The sequence below is a fragment of the Mustelus asterias genome, chromosome 20 (assembly GCF_964213995.1).
Source record: "Mustelus asterias chromosome 20, sMusAst1.hap1.1, whole genome shotgun sequence".
Classification (NCBI taxonomy): Eukaryota; Metazoa; Chordata; class Chondrichthyes; order Carcharhiniformes; family Triakidae; genus Mustelus; species Mustelus asterias.
The window spans coordinates 41,519,509-41,538,751 of record NC_135820.1 but is presented as its reverse complement, the minus strand read 5'-3'; the positions used below and the strand labels follow the sequence as shown (position 1 = coordinate 41,538,751).

At 43.2% G+C, this 19,243-nt stretch overlaps 2 protein-coding genes across 5 annotated transcripts in view; one reads left to right on the top strand and one right to left on the bottom strand.

Moving 5' to 3' along the window:
- Nucleotides 1–220: 220 nt before the first annotated feature.
- The window catches only part of zfp64 (zinc finger protein 64 homolog (mouse)), a 73,152-nt gene continuing 54,129 nt past the window's right edge, over nt 221–19,243 (bottom strand). For both annotated transcript variants that reach the window (XM_078236432.1, XM_078236433.1), the window contains 4 exons: nt 18,997–19,167; nt 14,849–14,911; nt 12,755–13,006; nt 221–2,905 (listed from right to left, as the gene is read on the bottom strand). In XM_078236432.1, coding sequence (XP_078092558.1) covers nt 1,284–2,905; nt 12,755–13,006; nt 14,849–14,911; nt 18,997–19,167 — 2,108 coding nt within the window. In that variant the 3' untranslated portion in view covers nt 221–1,283. The remainder of the gene's footprint in view (nt 2,906–12,754; nt 13,007–14,848; nt 14,912–18,996; nt 19,168–19,243) is intronic.
- Nucleotides 10,961–19,243, top strand: part of cyp24a1 (cytochrome P450, family 24, subfamily A, polypeptide 1) — a 105,289-nt gene continuing 97,006 nt past the window's right edge. Inside the window, exon 1 of one of the 3 annotated variants that reach the window (XM_078236436.1) lies at nt 10,961–10,984. The gene's annotated coding sequence lies outside the window, so the exon portion shown is untranslated. Of the gene's footprint in view, nt 10,985–11,352; nt 11,533–19,243 lie in introns of those variants that run through there. The other 2 variants (XM_078236435.1, XM_078236437.1) reach the window with 2 other exon arrangements.

Sequence of the window (19,243 nt, the reverse complement as noted above, 5' to 3'; positions counted from 1 at the left end):
ATGAAGAGCTTGTCGTACGAGGAACGGTTGAGCACTTTGGGTCTGTACTCATTGGAATTTAGAAGGATGAGGGGGGATCTTATTGAAACTTACAGGATGCTGAGAGGCCTGGATAGAGTGGACGTGGAGAGGATGTTTCCATTAGTAGGAAAAACTAGAACCAGAGGGCACAACCTCAGGCTAAAGGGACGATCCTTTAAAACAGAGATGAGGAGGAATTTCTTCAGCCAGAGAGTGGTGAATCTGTGGAACTCTTTGCCGCAGAAGGCTGTGGAGGCCACGTCATTGAGTGTCTTTAAGACAGAGATAGATAGGTTCTTGATTAATGAGGAGATCAGGGGTTCTGGGGAACAGGCAAGAGAATGGGGATGAGAAAAATATCAGCCATGAATGAATGGCGGAGAAGACCCAATGAGCCGAGTGGCCTAATTCTGCTCCTTTGTCTTATGGTCTTATGGGTAACTCTCATATCCCAAGGATTAATCTAGTAAACATTCACCATGCCATCTCCAAGGCAAGGATATTCTTCCGTGGATATGGAGACCAAAACTGTTGCAGCAAGGCTTCCTTGTTCTTGTACTCCAGTCCCCTTGCAATAAAGGCTAGCATGCCATTTGCCTTCTTAATTATGCGCCGAATCTGCAGGCTAACTTTTTGTGTTCGTAGAATGGTTAAAGTCACTGCAGTGATAGCCACACAGACATCTTTACCTGCAGAAGAAAGCAAGCTGGATTGGAAGTAAAGTTGCTGATTCAGTTATGGCCAGATGACTCCATACAAACTGAAATCACAACTCTGTGGGCCCTCACTCTATCTTTCTCCTTCCCCGATAAGAATGTTTTGTTTCAATAATGAGCTATTCAATCATTGGAAAACCAAGAGAGACTTCATAGTTCAGGATGTGATTCACTAATAATTTTGCTTATCCTCTTAGTTTGCAATGCACTCTTGTCATAATGTACTTAAGATAATGAAGCACCCACGCACAGAATGGTTAATCTTTGCAAACATTAATTAAGGTTCAGACTGGAATCTGATCTGTGTTAACTATCATCAAAGCTGTGAAGCTCGTTCAAAATCACAGATGACTATTAATGAAATAATTTGTTCTTCAAGGATTTCATCTTAATGATCTACTGTGCAAGACAGTCATGCCCAAATAAGAGTACAATACCTGTCTACAGAAGTCAACAAACATTAGATTCTGCTTCATCACTGCATTTTAGTCAAACAGAATCCAATTCAGAATCCAATTCAGAACCCAGATCGATAACATATTGAGTTCACATTGCCCACCCTTGAGTTTCAGTTACAGAACAGGAGGATTGTGTGCCGTCTCCACTAGAGGTAAGATGCATTGTCTGTCTGTCAGAAAGCTGAGATGTATCCTGTAGCACTAAGGTTGTGGCAGCACTGGAATCAGAGTAGAAAGCCCGCTCAGAAAGCGGGTCATCAGTTGGCTGCTGCTGCGTTGATGAAACAACCATTGGAAGACTCTGTATAATCACTCCAGAAGTGCTGATGCCAATGCTGGATACCAAAAGGCTGTTTGTTTCCTCGGGCTGTGACGGGAATTCAGTAGGTGAAGAATTATGAGATGGAATCTGTAATACTGAGCAGGTGACACTGGATGGAGCCTCAGCTGGAACAATAGGATAAGTCTGTTTAGGTCCCTGCAACTGAGGAGATGGGGAAGAGAAGATGGGTGATGCGGAGGATGAGGAAGAGGTTGCAACAGTCTGGCTAGCATCACTAACTACAGTGACTTCCCTGCTTTCTTCCTGAATAAGGGCATTTAAGCCATCTAGATCTGAGCAGTTGATTGTAGAAGCAGTGATGAATGACTGGCTGTTTGAAGATGCTTGGCTAGCAACAGCCGTGGTTTGCATCAGTGCCTGATGGAGACTGTCAGTAGCACTCGGATCGATAGGACTAAGTAAAGTGGCCTCCTGCTCTAAAGATGAGCTTGTTTCAGTTTCATTCTGCGATATTGTTTGCTGGGCTGGAGCAATCAAACTGACCTGCTGCAAAAGTTGCAATTGGTTACTAGAGGTCACACCATCCTGGTTCTGGTGTCCTGAATCAGACACCACAGTATCTCTTATTGTGTGATGTTCATTCACGGCTTCTTGAACAATGCTGTCAGCTGGATTCAGCTGGTGGTTAACTATAATCTTCACCTCTCCTTTGCTAAAGGATGTGACTGACCTTGGTTGAAGGTGATTAGACATCGAAGGAACATTGGTTTGGTCCTCATGATGAATCTGCAGCTGTAAAACTGCCAGTGCATTGTTATCACTACTGTGGGACAAATCACGGTGTTGATTCTTATGGCTGCGCAGTGAATCTTCTCTGACAAAACTTGCGTCGCACAAATCACATCTAAAAGGCTTTTTGGCATCCAGTTTGACCACTAACCGCGAACTGCCTTGCTTTTGTCCATCAACATCTTTCTTCCCTGCACTCACCTTATCCTTACCTATATGATGTTTTTTTAGGTGCATAAGAAGGTTGCTACGTTGCTTTGAATCAAAGGCGCAAAATTTGCACCTGAAAGGTCTATCTTCACAATGAATTCTTTCATGCACCTTCAAAGATCCTTTACTAGCACAGGAGTAGCTGCACTGCAAGCATTTTATTGGCTTATCTGGTTGATGGGTCCTTGTGTGCTGCCGCAGTGTAGACTTGTTCCCACATTGGAAATCGCACTGTGGACACTTGAAAGTGTTCTCCATGCTGTGCTTTACGCGGATGTGAGATCGGAGGTTGCCCTTCATAGCACAGCGGTAATTACAGAAGCCACATTGGTAGGGCTTTTCACCAGAGTGGATGCGCATGTGTCTCTTTAGGTCCGAGTTGATTTTAAATTTGGCATTACACAACTGACATTGGAAAGGAGCATCACCTGAGGAAAGCAAAGTTGTAAATACAAGATTAAAAATGGTGCATTTTACAACTGAAATTCTCATCCTTGCTTTCAAATTCTGCCATGGTCTTACACGTCCCAATCTTTCTAATCGCTACCAGTCCCAAAACCCTCTAGAAATTTCTGCCCTCCTCTAATCCTGGCCTCTTGACCATCCCAAATTTTAATCGCTCCATGCTGGTAACTACATGTTTAGCTGGCATGGCCTTACGCTTTGGAATTCTCTCCGTAAACTTCTTCGCCCCTTTACCGATACTCCTTCGAACTTACCTCTTTGACCAAATGTTTAGTCATCTGCTCTAATATCATCTTATGTGGTGAGGTGTCAGATGTTATTTTGAATGCCCTGTGGATCATGTTAAAGGTGCTATATAAATGCAATCTATTTTTATTACAGTTAACTCTACGCCATTCTGAAGACGTTCAGATTTGTTGCTTTCATTATTCAGCACTTGCAGGATAAATAGTTTCATCATAGAGGGATTGTGGCAGTCTGTGAGAGATATTTTACTTTGAATTATTCTTCTCAATTTTAGGCTCTGTTCGGAACTAATTGACAAAGAAAAGATTTACTTATTTCAATAGGTCAATTTTTATCACCATTAAGAGATAGGATGTGACTAATTCAATTGATTATTCTGGGCCAATAACGAGGGGGGGCAGACCATGCAAAGGTCCATTGACCTCAGGTGGAATTTTCCGGTTTTGGGGCGAGCGTGACCAGAAAATCCCACCCAATATCTTTCAAAACCAAGGAATGTATTATTCCCTTTCTTTTTGTTTCATGCATGTTATATCGCAAATGTTAGCAGCCCTCACGACATCAAATCATACAAGAGTCCAAATGCCCACAGCAGGAAGACTCTGTGCACAGTGAACATTGTATCTAAAGACCAGAAAAAATGGTTGGATTGGCACCGAGAACGGAACAGACAGGGATGGCAGTTTGTGTAGGCTTTTCGGTTAGGGGAACAGCAAGGTGGAATATCTCAGTACATAAACAAAGAAACTGTACAAAATAAAAATCAAAAGATGAGAAACATGAGAGCACACAGCAGCGAGAACAGGAAAGGCTAGCTAAAAGCAACACAATTTTGATGCAAATGAATAGATTTGAAAGAGATAACAATCTCATAGAACAATAGCTGCAAAAAATTCAGCTTTCCGGCTTTTAAAAATAAATTTACATATCAGCAAATCTCTGTTGTCACAAGTTACAAAGGCCTTTTGCTGCAAATAGAGTGCATTCATATTTCTGTTTAAAATGAGACACAGAATAGTTAGCTTCTGGAATGGCAGATTCTTTTTTGTAGCTTTTGCTCATTGTTTTGTATTAAATACTTCATCTATTGTTTCTCAGGATATATTTTCCTATCATTTTTATTATTACAGAAATCCTGTGCATCTTTAATGTTGTCAGATGAAGCCCTGCTAATCCTGAGAGAACACAATTTGCACAATAGGAACAGCTGATACTATTTGCATTTATTTAGTCAGTTAATGGATTCTTTAATGATTGTGATGCGTGACTAAACTAATTGCCTCATTATTATACCTGCAATATAATTTACAAGTGTGCTTGAAATTTGGACACATGGGTCCTCGTTAGGGTACAGTGGCAGCATAAACATTCTTCAGCGCTGACAAACTCCAGCTGTGGCTTTGCACATAAACAGTCTGTCTAAAATATTTTACACTGTATAAGTAACAACTGGAGGCATATGCCCTGGCATTTCACTCATAGTGCCTTCAGCATGTTACTCCTGTGAAATGGCTGTTTGCACAAACAGAGTCTGCTGCTTTGTCACAGCGCAACCTCATATCTGCCGTATAATTATTTGCCTCCCGTGTGGCTTTTCAGAATTGCCAGCGAGTGATCACAGTACAACTGACATCCTAACAGAGTTCTTTGTTTACCAGTGCAGAATTATTTACAATTAAGGCACTCCAATGCCATACTGGTAAATGCCCTGCCCCGTATGATACTGAGTCAAAAGGTCAGGAGTTACAGATTGAAGGCAGGGTCGGGAGCAGAGCTCGGCTGAGCAGCAATGAGGGCGCTGCAGCTGGCCCTCCATTCCCTAGTCTGTGCAGAGGCAGAATTAGCTATGGTGCCCACTATGGAGTGATGTCTGCTGGAATGTGTACGTACATGGATGCCGAGAACAGAATTGTGCCCGACTGGGATTCCCACTACAATAAAACAACTTGTCCATGGTCAGACATAAAGAAAGGCTGCTTGGGTAAGATGCTCTTGCAAAGAGAAGGGGAAACGATTGGGAGAGGGGGGTGGTGAAGGGAGAATAACCTACAACTGCAGCTGGTTGTTGTCCTAGTTCTAAACAGCTCACTTGTGGCACATTTAAAAATGGGGTGCATGTCCTGGGCAAAGTTCCAGTCAGGAGGATAGCAAAGTAGCATTGAGCAAAATGCTGATTGTGAAAAGCTTCAACGTGCTACTCAGCTTCTTTCCCCCTTTGATCTAACTGTAACTAGGGGATTTTCACAGTAACTTCATTACAGTGTGAATGTAAGCCTACTTGTGACTAATAAATAAACTTTAACTTAATATTTTCACATTTCTAAACCATCAGTGCTGTTATTGTAACAACGGATAACAATGTCCATTTACTCATTCCATTGTCATTTCTTTTTAAACTGGAATGCAATAAACCAAGGAGGAGGAACTCTCATCTCAGCATTCTGACACCCATAACCGCTCGAATTCGAGGCAGTTCAGACACACAGACAATTTGGTAGGTATTAGAGTGTTTGATAAAACAACATAGTATGAATCACTGATGTTAGAGAAAGAAAGGCAGACGTGATGGACGAAGAACAGATGGGCCTTTGCTGTGTGGCCATGCAGCATGGTTGTGGTCATGGATGAAATGAGGGAACCGGCCTTATTTGCACCAGGTGACATGGGCTGGCCTGTATTGAACTTGTATCCACCTGATCTTAGATTTATCAAGCAATACTGGTTAACAGAGGTTGCCTGAACTTCAGAATGCCAAAGACTTACCTGCAGTAATAACGAGCAGTAACAATGACAACTACGGAACAGATACATGGGCAATGTGCACAGCTGCAACATTTCTCAAACTTACATTAAGGTATCAGATTCACAGTCCAGGAAATAAAGCAGGCCAGCATGGAAATATGCCCAGGCATGCATGAAAGATGAGTTTCAGAGATCCTGCAACAACAGTTCTGCGCAGAATGATCAAGGCCCCAACTTTGGACTAGGCCTCCAGTTGTAGTGGGAGTAAGAAACACGGTGATGTGTATGTAGCTCAAGTTACTACCTGTCATTTGCCAGCTGGTGTGGAGACACAGGCAGTATCCTTGCCTTTTATCAACAGAAGTTGTCACTTCATCCTAATGTAAGGATGGGCTCTAGGAGAAGGCGTTGCTTCTGCCACTGTCTCCTGGAATATGCCCAGTCCATGCTGGCAACACTGTCAGGACATGTCACAGGAATGCTTCATACATACTATCAATTGGTCATGACGTGGAGTAATGCATTGAAATTGACACTAATCATTAGCTCACAAAACACAAGGATGCACTGCAATAAACGTAGTTCACAAATGGACTTTTATAGTGATACAAGCATATGCTGAGCATGAACAAATATTGCTGCAAACTTTAATATAAGAACCAATTTACTCAGTGCATAATAATTGGAAAACAATATTTAATTGTCTAGTCAAAACAAAGCAGAGGAAAGCCAATACATGGCTCTCGAGAAAAGGAAAAAATCTGATAAGGTCACTGCCTGGCATGGTGCAGGGACTTCATGTAGGCACAAATAGTGGGGAACCTAGCTGCAGCTTGTTTGTATCAAGTATGTGCCTGACTTTTAATGACAGCACTGTGTAACATTTTTAACTAGTTCTCTCCAGCTCATTTTGCAAGGCACAACCATAATGGTCAAAACACTGGGAATGTTTATATTTTATTCCTTCCAAACATTCTTGCAGAATATGGTGGTTCAGCAAAAATCCGATCAGTCATATTATGGAGCAGAAAGCCCAAATCTCCCAGAATCCATCCATACATTAGGAAGAAATGACAACTTCTGTTGATAAAAGGCAAGGTTACTGCCTGCGTCTCCACACAAGGCATCTTGTCTGTGGAGAATGCAACACAACAGATCAAATTTGGTCTTTAACTCGTGTGGCATGTTACAACTGAATCTGATGTACAAGGAAGGGATTCTGTGCATTCTGTGATGCATTGGCAAACTGAAAATTCCTCGATTTATGCTCTGCATGATCCGAAGTTCTGCCTTGAAGTGCAGCATTACAGCTACTTTTGCATTCACTGACATTTTCCTCTAGTTACACCTAAGCACTAATACATGTCTGACACAGCCTAGCTACTTTATATTTTGTTCCTTGGTCAGGTCCAGGTAGGGAAATCAACGCAAGTTGTGCTACATCATGTAATTGGAAGGACCTTGGTCCTTGAGCATATCAGGTCATGATCTCATCCTGTCAATGCCCCTGTGGCTCCTCGTACATTTTGAGCACTGACAGACTTTGTGATGCTCTTGTTGCCAATTCTATTAAAAAACTTCTCCTTTGTGCAAAACCACCCTAATGCTCACCACTGGCATTTTGCCATCACCTCAAATTAAACAGTTTTCAATGCGAGAAATTATACGGAAACAAAATGAAGCCTGCATGAATTTGCACGTTCCTTGTTAATTGCTCTTTAACAAGCAAAGAACGGTTTGCTTGGTAAAGTGTGTTATAGAACTCATTACTCAATTCTACCCATGGGCAAAAGTTAACATCCACTCAATTAATGGCAAATCAGAAACATTTCAAACCCCTAGATTCTCAGGTGTGAACACTAATGTACTGGGAAAATGTAACCCCCAGGAGCTTCTTATGTTTTTCCATTCTTTCTTTGACTTCACCTCCTAGAGGTACTGACACTATGCTGTAACACAGCATTATTTGCAGCATGCCCTCAAGTCCTTCAGTCAAGCAACTATTAATTCACGTATGAGCTTTAACACAAGTGCTGGCAGACCATGTGACTGTGAGATGTCACGGCCAAGCCCGTTTCCACCCTTAGTCTCTCAAAAGTGTACACTTCCTGCACTTGTCCCTCGAGAGAAATCAGGAACTGGAACCCTGACTGATGGTCAGGCATCCCTGGGCTAACACTACTCCTTTCATTGCTCTGGTTGCTGACTTGGTACAAGTCCCGAATTAAATTTGGGATGTCTGAAGTCTGTCCTGAGCAAAGTTCCAAGGACAAAGGGCGGCACGGTGGCGCAGTGGTTAACATCACTGCCTCACAGCGCCAGGCCTCAGGCCACTGTCTGTGTGGAGTTTGCACATTCTTCCCGTGTCTGTGTGGGTTTCCTCCGGGTCCTCTAGTTTTCTCCCACAGTCCAAAGGTTCGGTTGATTGGCCCAAGTATCAGGGGATTAGCAGGGTAAATATGTTGGGTTACGGGAATAGGACCTGGGTAGGATTGTGTTCGGTGCAGACTCAATGGGCCGAATGGCCTCCTTCTGCACTGTAGGAATTCTATGACAAGCTTGCTTAGCTACTCAGTCACAGCATACTGGCTTCACTCCAGTTTTTATTTGACACGATTTATAATTCACCTCTTTATGGGACTGCCATTATCAAATTTATTGTACAGATATGAATACTGTCTTTCGTGCACCACACTTCAAAAGTATTAAAACAATATTGTAAAACATGGTACATTCCACTTTTAAAACAACTGAAGCCAGAAATTTCAAAGCACCTTCCAACCTATAAACTTCCCTCAATAAACCCACAAACTTTGACTGACCTTAAGCTGTGTTTATTTAAATTTAAACTTTACAGACTTATAGGATAACTCAGCAAAAGGATAATAAGGAAGATTCTGCAGCAGAAAGGCATCTAACGCAACTGCCATTTTGGACTTTCTCCTGCTGCGTTCAGCTCAGCCCACCTAGTCTCACTAAGTCACTGAAAATGCACGCTAATGATAGGACAGTAAGGTAAAAGGGCATCTGAGACCCAATGAACAGGGCAACCGATGGTGCACCTCCTTAACCAAATGGATCAAAGATTGTGAAATTAACACTGCAAGGAATGAGAATGGCATCATCATAGAAATCATAGAAACCCTACAGTGCAGAAGGAGGCCATTCGGCCCATCGAGTCTGCACCGACCACAACCCCACCCAGGACCTACCCCCATATATTTACCCGCTAATCCCTCTAACCTATGCATCTTAGGATTCTAAGGGGCAATTTTTAACCTGGCCAATCAACCTAACCCACACATCTTTGGACTGTGGAAGGAAACCGGATCACCCGGAGGAAACCCATGCAGACACGAGGAGAATGTGCAAACTCCACACAGACAGTGACCCGAGCCGGGAATTGAACCCGGGACCCTGGAGCTGGGAAGCAGCAGTGCTAACCACTGCGCTACCGTGCTGCCCTGGGGGCATCCTGGGGGTTAGCATAGATCAGAAACTGAACTGCATTAGCCATATAAATACTGTGGCTATAAGAGTAGGTCAGAAGCTAGGAATCTTGCGGTGAGTAACTCATCTCCTGACTCCCCATTGCCTGTCCACTGTCTACAAGGCACAAGTCAGGTGTGATGGAATACTCTCCACTTGCTGGATAGTTGCAGATCCAACAACACTTGACATCATCCAGGACAAAGCAGCCCACTTGATTGGCATCCCATCCACAAACATTCGCTCCCTCCACCACCGACACACAGTAGTGGCTGCGTGTACCATCTACAAGATGCATTGCAGGAACTCACTGAGGATCCTACGACAGCACCTTCAAAATCCACGGCCACTATCATCTAGAAGGACAAGGGCAGGGAACACCACCACCTGGAGGTTCCCCTTCAAGTTACTCACTGCCCTGACTAGCAAATGCATCACTGTTTCTTCACTGTTGCTGGGCCAAAATCCTGGAACTCCCTCCCTGTTAGCACTGTGGGTCTACCTACACCATATGGACTGAAGTGGTTCAAGAAGGCAGCTCACCACCACCTTCTCAAGGGCAATTTGGAATGGGAAATAAATGCTGGCCCAACCAGTGAAGCCCACAATCTACGAATGAATATAAAAAAAGAATGGAGTCCACATTTAAAGTTATGAATCAGGCATGCCTTTAGTTAAAACTTAGTCAAAGATGCAGGTTTCAAGGAATGTCTTAAAGGAGAAGTGGGGGCATCGAGAAGAGAGGAGTTTTAGGGACAGAATTCCAGAACTTGGGACCTAGACAACTGAAGGCAAGGCTACCAATGCTGGGACGATGGAAATCAGGGATGCGTAGCAGATCAGAATCAGAAGAAGGCAAAAGGTTGTTGTAGGGCTGGAGGAGGTTACAGAGGTGGGGAGGGGTGAGCCCTCAGAGGAATTTGAACCCAAGAATGAGGATTTTAAATCAGGAATTGCAAGAACTGGAGAAAATACAGAAAGTAAGAATGCAGTCCCATGAAAAGGAGGAAAAGAAAAAATTTGAGAAAGGAAGTAAAAGGGCATTATTGAAAGGAGAAATATTAGCAGTGACATGCAGAGAGAGGAACTCTGCTCATCTTGCTGCCCAGAAAATGCCAAATAAATGATTTTCTATTGGTTCCATAATACTAGTTCAGGCTGTGTCCTGCTGAGTAGCGGGTGGTTTGAACAATCAGTGAGCTCCTTGGTTGATGTCACTGAAATGATAATGGAACATGATCATCAAACCCCATTTGTGCTGAATTTCAATGATCCTACTTGTTTCTGACAGGTGTGCTGGCAAGTTGAATTGTGGGCAAATTGAAGTATTCGGAGGACACCCTAGTTGAAGCTGAGGAAATGTCTTGAAGGAGTTATGTCAAAGTGTGGAAAGTAAAGAGTCATTTGGCTAGAATTTTACCGGCACGCCAGCCCGAGGCTCATAAGATTGCGCCCAAGGCCAATGAGAATGCCATTCTGCGAGCCTCGCCCCAACCGATTTCAGGGTGGGTGTGCCGGTAAAATCAAGGCCATTTGTCTCAAGACTCATTACTGCAATAACTGTGGTTAGTAATTTGTACAAACCAACTTGAATCAGAAAGTCAGTAGAAAATGGTTAGATGTACAGAAACTACCAAACTGGGAGAAACAGTGCTACCCAGAAGAGGAAGCTCAGAACTTCCAGAATGAGCTGGACAAAGATATGTGGGTGAATCCAACAATGATGCATAAAATTGAAAGCAGGCAAATGAAATGCACCATACAATAAAGGGGACAAAAAAAAAGGTGCCATATAATTTACTGCAAATGTTGTTGAAACAGTTGACGATTAACCTCGCACCTTTGTAAACCCAATGGTAAACAGGATCAACCAATGCAGAGCAGCAATCAAGTGAGCTTTTCACACGAGCAGTGGAAGAGTATTTACACATTATGAGTGAGACACAGCCAGAGAAAGTGTGGGTATCGGGAATTTGGAGTGCAGTGGGAATTTGGTGCGGAGGGGAACACGTTGCATTTTTTCTTTGCTTTCCAACTCCTGAAATCTTCAGAGAGTGGTCTTGCCCTGCTGCAGCAGCAGAGGCTATAAGGGAGAGAGCTGATTGCTTAGTAGGTAAGGTCAGATAAGTATTTACTACTTCTATCATTTATAGTTTGTAACGTCTTTTTGTGGTTTATAGTTTGTATATTTCTGTAGTAACAGATCAGGAAAGGAGTGTATAGAGTAATTAATATAAAAGGTCGAATTTAAATGAGTCATCCAGACTCAAAATGTTAGCTCTGTTCTCCCTCCACAGGTAGAGTCAGACCTGCTGAGATTTTCCAGCATTTTCTGTTTGAGTTAAAGTTAAACCCTGAAAGTGCTCTAGTCAAACTGCACTTTGAATACTGCATCCAGTTCTGGTTGCCATGGAAAGAGGTGGATCTCCATTGTCCGGAGTGTGAGAAAAGACTGAAGAAGCTTGAGTTTTTCAGCACGCAAAGGAGACTTCTCAGAGCTGGCGATCTTAAGATGCAGAAAAGAGGAGAGCCTCAAAATAGCCTCAGCCCAGTCAATCTCTCCAAATATTAATGCAATGGTTCAAGTTAAGGGGTGTCTACCGTGGAAGCAAATAAAATCTACATGTAAATTTAGCTGCTTTACTGTATTATTTCAACTCATAACAACCTCTTTATGCATGTATTTCAATCTGGCTTGCACCTTGACTAAGCAGTCATTCCAGTATGAGTAACAATGTGCTTTATCTTTATTTTTATTTTGCTGAATGTGGCCTACGCTAAATGTCAGCAAAATGTCAGGATACTGCATCAGGTCCATCATATTAAATGGGTTTGTGACCAAGGGCAGGATTTTACCAGCCACTCTCGCCCCACCGTCGGAAAATCCTGCCTGAGGTAAACGGACTTTTGCATGGTCTGTGTCCCGCCTGCTACGATTCCTGTGGCAGGCGGGACAGGAAAATTCCGTCCCATGGCTCTGAACCATTTGAAGTCGATGCTTTTTGATGAATCAGGCTGAGGGTGTTACTTCAGGTCTAACCTTTCAGTCCCACCTGTGTCCAAGTGAAACCAATAACTTAACTCAGCTAGGTTATTAGAGCATTATTCTCTCTCAGGTTGGGTGCCTTCCCTAAAAACGAGACAGGAAATAACAAAACTCATTGTATGCATTTGATTAATGTCCCGGAGTGTTAGGATGTGTCAAGGTTCAATGTGCAGGCTTGAATCATTGAGTTACTATAACAAGCTGCTTTACTGTATCTTCTTTCAATTCATAACAATCTCTTTACGCATGTCGTTTCAATCTGGATTGCACCTCAAGTAAGCAGTCTTACCAGTGTGAGAACGGAGATGAATAATGAGCTGGCTCGAGCTGTGGCTAGCATAAGGGCATATCTGACACTTAAACGGGCGCTCATCAGAATGGATCCGGAGGTGCTTCTTCAGGCTGCTGCTGTCTGCTGCTGCATAGTTACAGTGCTGGCATTTATGTGGCTTCTCTCCAGTATGTGAACGATTGTGCATCTTTAGCTTATCCAGACGACTGAACCTCTTGTTGCAAATGTCACATTTGAAGGGTTTTTCACCTGCAAAAGAGCACAGTTTAAACACAAAAACATCCTGGAAAAAAACTTTTGAGCCTGTGTTGATGGACTATTTGGGCCTGAGCCGCTGGACTGCACTACTGGTCTTTCCCAACCTTGCATTTTCCTCTATAAATGTGCGCTACTTGAATTGCAGCAGTCATTTTACTTGATGGTGAGGTAAACATTCAGTTAACTATCGGAATCAAGTCAGAAGTGATATTTATGACCACTAATTAACTGATCAGCCTTAGTTAGGGCACAGTTTGAGACAATCAATGCACAACAGGAGCTTGAGGGCACTGGTTGAAAAAGGTAGAATATTCCTCAAGAATATTTTCACCTTGGCTGCAGCAACCTGATTTCAGATTCAGAAAATACGCGTGGTAAAAATGCAATAGCAGTCACTTTGAGCATTACGAGAATAAGCTACAATAAGCTTGAAGGAACAGTTTAGTGACATTTTGAAAATGAGAAATAGGCAAAAGAAAAATGCCATGGATCATCCACTCCCTCTACCCATGCATGGGATAGTTAGGGCTGAGTAGAGCTGAAGCAAGTACAAACTGAACATATTTAAATTTCCCCCTTTTTACTGCGAATTCACCTGCTTCCCTGGGGGGGGACAGTACACAGATGCTTGAAGGGAGAGGACTTTCCTGGATAATGTGGGGACAGCTGCGGCAAAATTCCACAATGAAAATTAGGTATGCATTCCATTGCAAAACCACCTCACATGTGGTAACCTATTCCCACTCTCAGATGACCAACAAAAAATGGTATAATGGAGTAAAGTATATAATGCCATTTAAAAAAACACATCCCCAGTGTTAGAAAAAGCTTTTTAGCTAAAACCAGGAATGTTGACTCCAGTCATTCAGAGATGGAAAAGGCATCAGGTTTCTGGGTCATTTAAGGTTGAGGGTCCCCAGTTTGATTTCTAGATAGTATTTAGTTAGCTGATTCTATTTGATGAGTAGGTAAGAGTCCTTCAATTGACTTCAGTGTTCCTGACCTAGGGATATGACAGTCAGCATGAGTTCTCAATCATGACTGCAATTCACTGACAACTTCTGCATAATGAAAATAGGTAGGTGCTAAGTGAGGACAGGGCAGAACTGGGCTCAGGTAGCCCCCAGTAGCTGAACAGCCCACCAACAATCATTGTCCAAGGTCTAGCATTGGTCAGCAAGGGTTGGCAGAGCTTATGAGATGGTTTCTCAACCAACTGGAGTTAATACAGTGCAGCACGGTGGCACAGTGGTTAGCACTGCTGCTTCACAGCTCCAGGGACCTGGGTTCAATTCCCGGCTTGGGTCACCGTCTGTTTGGAGTTCCCTGTGTCTGGGTGGGTTTCCTCCGGGTGCTTCGGTTTTCTCCCACACTCCAAAAATGTGCAGGTTAGGTTGATTGGCCATGCTAAATTGCCTCTTAGTGTCCCAGATGTGTAGGTTAGAGGGATCAACGGAGTAAATGTGTGGGGTTGTGGGGATAAGGCCTGGGGGGGGGGGATTGTTGTCGGTGCAGACTCTATGGGCTGAATGGCCTCCTCCTGCACTGTAGGGTTTCTATGACTCTAACATCTGCTGGAAGGACAGGGAGGGGCCACAAAGTGTACGAAAATGCAGGTGTTGTAGGACAGGGTTTCTAATTTTTATTTGGAAAGGCAAGTATTGGCAGAGTCAACAGTGAACTTTGAAATGTATTCCAAATTTTTCCTTCATACGCAGACTCAAATTAAAGGTTGATAATAAAACCATGGGTTTTGACTCCTTACCAGTTGGATTTGGCTTGGAGAGAAATTCACAAAATGTAGGTAGTAGTGCTACTACAAATAGGTCTTACCTGTGTGAGTTCTTAAATGTCGATCTAAATCTTTATTTCCATGGGATGTTTTAAATGCACAACCTAGTGGCAAAGAAAATACATTATATTGGATTTTTGTAGGGTATACAACTTCTCCACATTACCTGGAACAATCCTCTCAGGCTCTCCTGAGGATTCAGCAGCTGACTCTTGCTCAGTATACTGGAGCAAGTGATCTACACTTGTATGCATACATCAATAGTACCTATCCCAATTCATTGCGAGGGAAACTCTGATTGGTGCCATGACTCTTCAAAGGCAGAAGCAAGACGGGGAAGAGCTCAATGAAAAGTAATCTACTTTCTTTTTCTCTTCGACGAACAAGCAAACTTCTGCTTTATGGTAATCTCGCTTTGAAATATTCTTGGGTCCAGTGAAAGGTCCTTAGTAGAACACACTCCAGTTCTCAGTTGACGAGACTTTCACTGAAGGCACATGTGGTCAAGATTTAGCCTTCAAATTCTACCCTTATCCCTTGATGCTGGTAAGGAACAGGGAAAGCGTTGTCTTCTTTACCTCTATTGAAATTTCACTGAGTCATTTATAAAGACGGAAAGTCTGGCAATAATGGATTAGATCCCGGCTTCAGCCAGCGTCCGGCTGTTTCACTGGAAAAGTGTCCAAGCTACAGTTACAATTTCAGGACCAGATTTTTAAAAATCCAGTTAGGATAAAACAATTTTGACTAAGTGGTAGTTATTAATGTTGTCAGAATAATCCAACTGCTGCATGAACAATGATGTTTACAAATTAATATATTTAGCACAATGTGGAACATGAACTAATCTCAACAAAAGCGAGTCCAGACAAGCAACTGCCTGGAAAGCATATTTTCCATCAGCTACTACTGTACAGCTTCAACTTCTTAATCATTTTACTAGGTATCCAAGTTGAGAAGTTGGAAAGACACAGTGTGCTATGAAGAGAGTTTTGAATCTTGCACAAGGTCCGAGGCCCCTCATAACAAACTACCCACTCTGCCTCTACAGGGACATGAATGGGTTAAAGGTTCGGTTCCATTGCATCCAATTCCATGCACAAAGTAAGGTGAGGATGTAAGGTTGGGGGGGTGGGGGGAGGGGACGGGTGCAGAGAGAAACTCAGAGCTATATTAAATAGAGTGAGGCAAGAACAGGGCAGATGGAACATGATGTGGTGAAGTGTGAAGTTATCCACTTTGGTAAATAAAAAGCAGAACATTTTTTGTATGGTGAAAAGCTGGGAAATGTTTGCATTCAGAAGAACCTGGGCCTCCTTGCTCATGAATCACAGAAAATTAACATGCAGGTGCAGGAAGTAATTTGGAAGTTAGATATGTCAGCTTTTCATACAAAGAGATTTGTGTATAAAAGTGAAGGTGTTTTACTATAATTATGCAGGGCTTGATGTGGCCACACCTGGTGCAGAATTTTATGCTCTCCCCAAGGCAGGTTCTGAAGGGAGTGGGAGGGGGGGGGGAGATTGAATGGATGGGATTCCCCCAAGAACCCACGCACCCAAACCCAGACACAATTTCATGCTTGGCTGGGCAGGGCCTTGGGTGGGAAACCCGCTCATTCACCTAGTAAGTGGCCACTTTAGGACCTTATTGCAGCCAGCCTCCATTTTTAGACTGGCAGGTTGGGGGAGGGTGGGAAACAGACATTTCCACCTTTCTTAATTTCGGGCGGAAAGTGGGGATGGGGCCTTCCTCTCCTCAGAGTTGGGGTGCCCTCCCCCCCTGGCTATTGGAGCTCTATGTCCACCACCCCCCCACCACAACACCCTGACCTATTCCCTGATGCCATGATCACCACCCCCCTGAACCTCCTGGGAGTCCCCTACCCTCCCACCCCCAGACACCCAGGACTTGCCTCTTCCAAGTTCCCAGGACGCAGATCCAGACACAGTGCTGCAGCATCACTTTTGGCCTCAGCCGCACTGTGCCTGGCCAGGTTGAAGAGCTGCCAGCCACTCAGATTGGCCGAAAGCTCTCACGGGGTGGGGTGTCTTTCCAAGGCCAGCCCACTGCCCAATCAATGCTCAAATGAGCATTAAATGGTAGTGGGAGTTAGAGAGTCAGCGGCTGTGCATTAGACACCAACCCACGGGATGATGAGCACCATATTGCTTATCATCCTCGAAATTCTACCCGTGGAGTACTGGGTGCAGCTTGGACTCCTTGCCTAAGGAAGGATATACTTGTCCTAGAAGGAGTGCAACAAAGGTTCATCAGGCTGGTTTCTGGGATGAGGTATCGTCCTCTGAGATTTAGCAGGCTAGGCATGTATTTCCTGCTATTTAGAAAAATGAGTGGTGATCCAATTGAAGCATAAAATCCTATAAGGGTTTGACAGATACCGAGAAAATGTTCCCTTGGATGCAGAGAGTAGAACAGAGGGGGAGGGGTGTGGTCACAATCTCAGAATAAACAATCAGAGCTGAGATAAGGAGAAATCTCTTCACTCAAGATTTGTGAATCTTTGGAATTCTCTAGCCCAGAGAGCTGCGGGTGGTCAATCATTAAATATATTCAAGACAATAAGGGCCGATAGATTTTTGGGTACTAATTCAGGAATATGACGATAGCATAGCAAGGTGGAGTTGAGGTAGAAGATCAGCTTGAATGGCAGGGCAGGCTGGAGAGGTCAAGTAGCCTACTCCAGTTTTTGTGCATGTTCCCAAGGTACCTCAAGCAGAGGGACAGTCAAAGTTTAAGAACCCAAATGAAACCTGCATTACCTTGTAAAGATGGCCAAGATCAACGATATTTTATACAGTGCTTGTTTACTATGATATCTTTATATGTTCATATATCAATTTTAAATAAGAATTAAAAGTTTAAAAAAGTAATTAGTGTAGAACTGTAGATACAAAAAATAAACTTAATAAGACACATTCCATCCGCAACTCATTCATTAATGTATACATAAAGTATATTTGTGCAGAATTACTTTCCATCATCTGCCACTGTACAGCTTCTATTTCTTAATCGTGTTGAACAAGAGGCAAAATTGCATTGTGATCGGTAGAGACTTCTTAATGTTTTAAATTAATTCATGGGATATGGGTCTCACCCAACCCTAATTGCCCTCAAGAAGGTGTTGGTGAGCTACCTTCTTGAACCACAGCAGGCCATGTAGTGTAGGTACATCCACAGTTATGTTAGAGAGGGAGTTCCAGGATTTTGATCCAGTGACAGTGAAGGAACAGCGATATATTTCCAAGTCAGGATGGTGAGTGATTTGGAGAGGAACCTCCAGGTGGTGTGTCCCAGTGCATTTGCTGCTCTGGATGGTAGTGGTTGTAGGTTTGGAAAGGTGTTGTCTAAGGAAGCTTGGTGAGTTCCTACAGTGCTTCTTGTAGGTGGTACATGCTGCTGTCACCGTGCATCCATGGTGGAGGGAGTGACTGTTTGTGGATGGGATACTAATCAAGCCGGCTGTTTTGTCCTAGATGGTGTCATGCTTCTTGACTGTTGTTGGAGCTGCACTGATCCAGACAAAGTGGAGAGTGTTCTGTCGCACTCCTGATTTGTGCCTTGTGGATGGTGGATAGGCTTTGGTTAGTCAGGAGGTGAGTTACACACTGCAGGATTCCTAGTCTCTGACATTATTGTCACAGAGGCAATGGTTTTAGCCACACACAGTAAGAAGTCTCACAACACCAGGTTAAAGTCCAACAGGTTTATTTGGTAGCAAATACCATAAGCTTTCGGAGCACTGCTCCTTCGTCAGATGGAGTGGAAATGTGCTCTCAAACAGTGCACAGACACAGAAGTCAAGTTACAGAATACTGATTAGAATGCGAATCTCTACAACCAGCCAGGTCTTAAAGGTACAGACAATGTGGGTGGAGGGAGCATTCAACACAGGTTAAAGAGATGTGTATTGTCTCCAGACAGAACAGCTAGTGAGATTCTGCAAGACCAGGGGGAAAGTTGTGGGGGTTACTGATAATGTGACATAAATCCAACATCCCGGTTTAGGCTGTCCTCATTTAGCCACACAGCCAGCATTTAAATCAGTTAATCCCTATTATTCAGTCCACATATAATCATCAGAACTGGAATTCTATAAGCTGAAAGTCTAGTTCTGAGTACTAGAACTCCTGAAGATGATTAACCAGTTAAAGGGTTCCATACATACCTGGATAGCAGCAAGTTAGTTTCTTCTGAGATGATGAATTGGATTTTGATTTTTTTGGAGTGGGTCTGGTAGGTCCCAGGGATGGATTAGAAACTTGACCTGCACTGCTCGTACTGGGTAGATACATTTGATATCCTTGTTCAAAACCAAATTCGGACAACCGGTTGGAAACTGTGCAAATAGAAGGAATATTAATCTGTTGTACATTAATCTGTTGTCCATTTCTTTAACAGCTCTGTTTATAAAA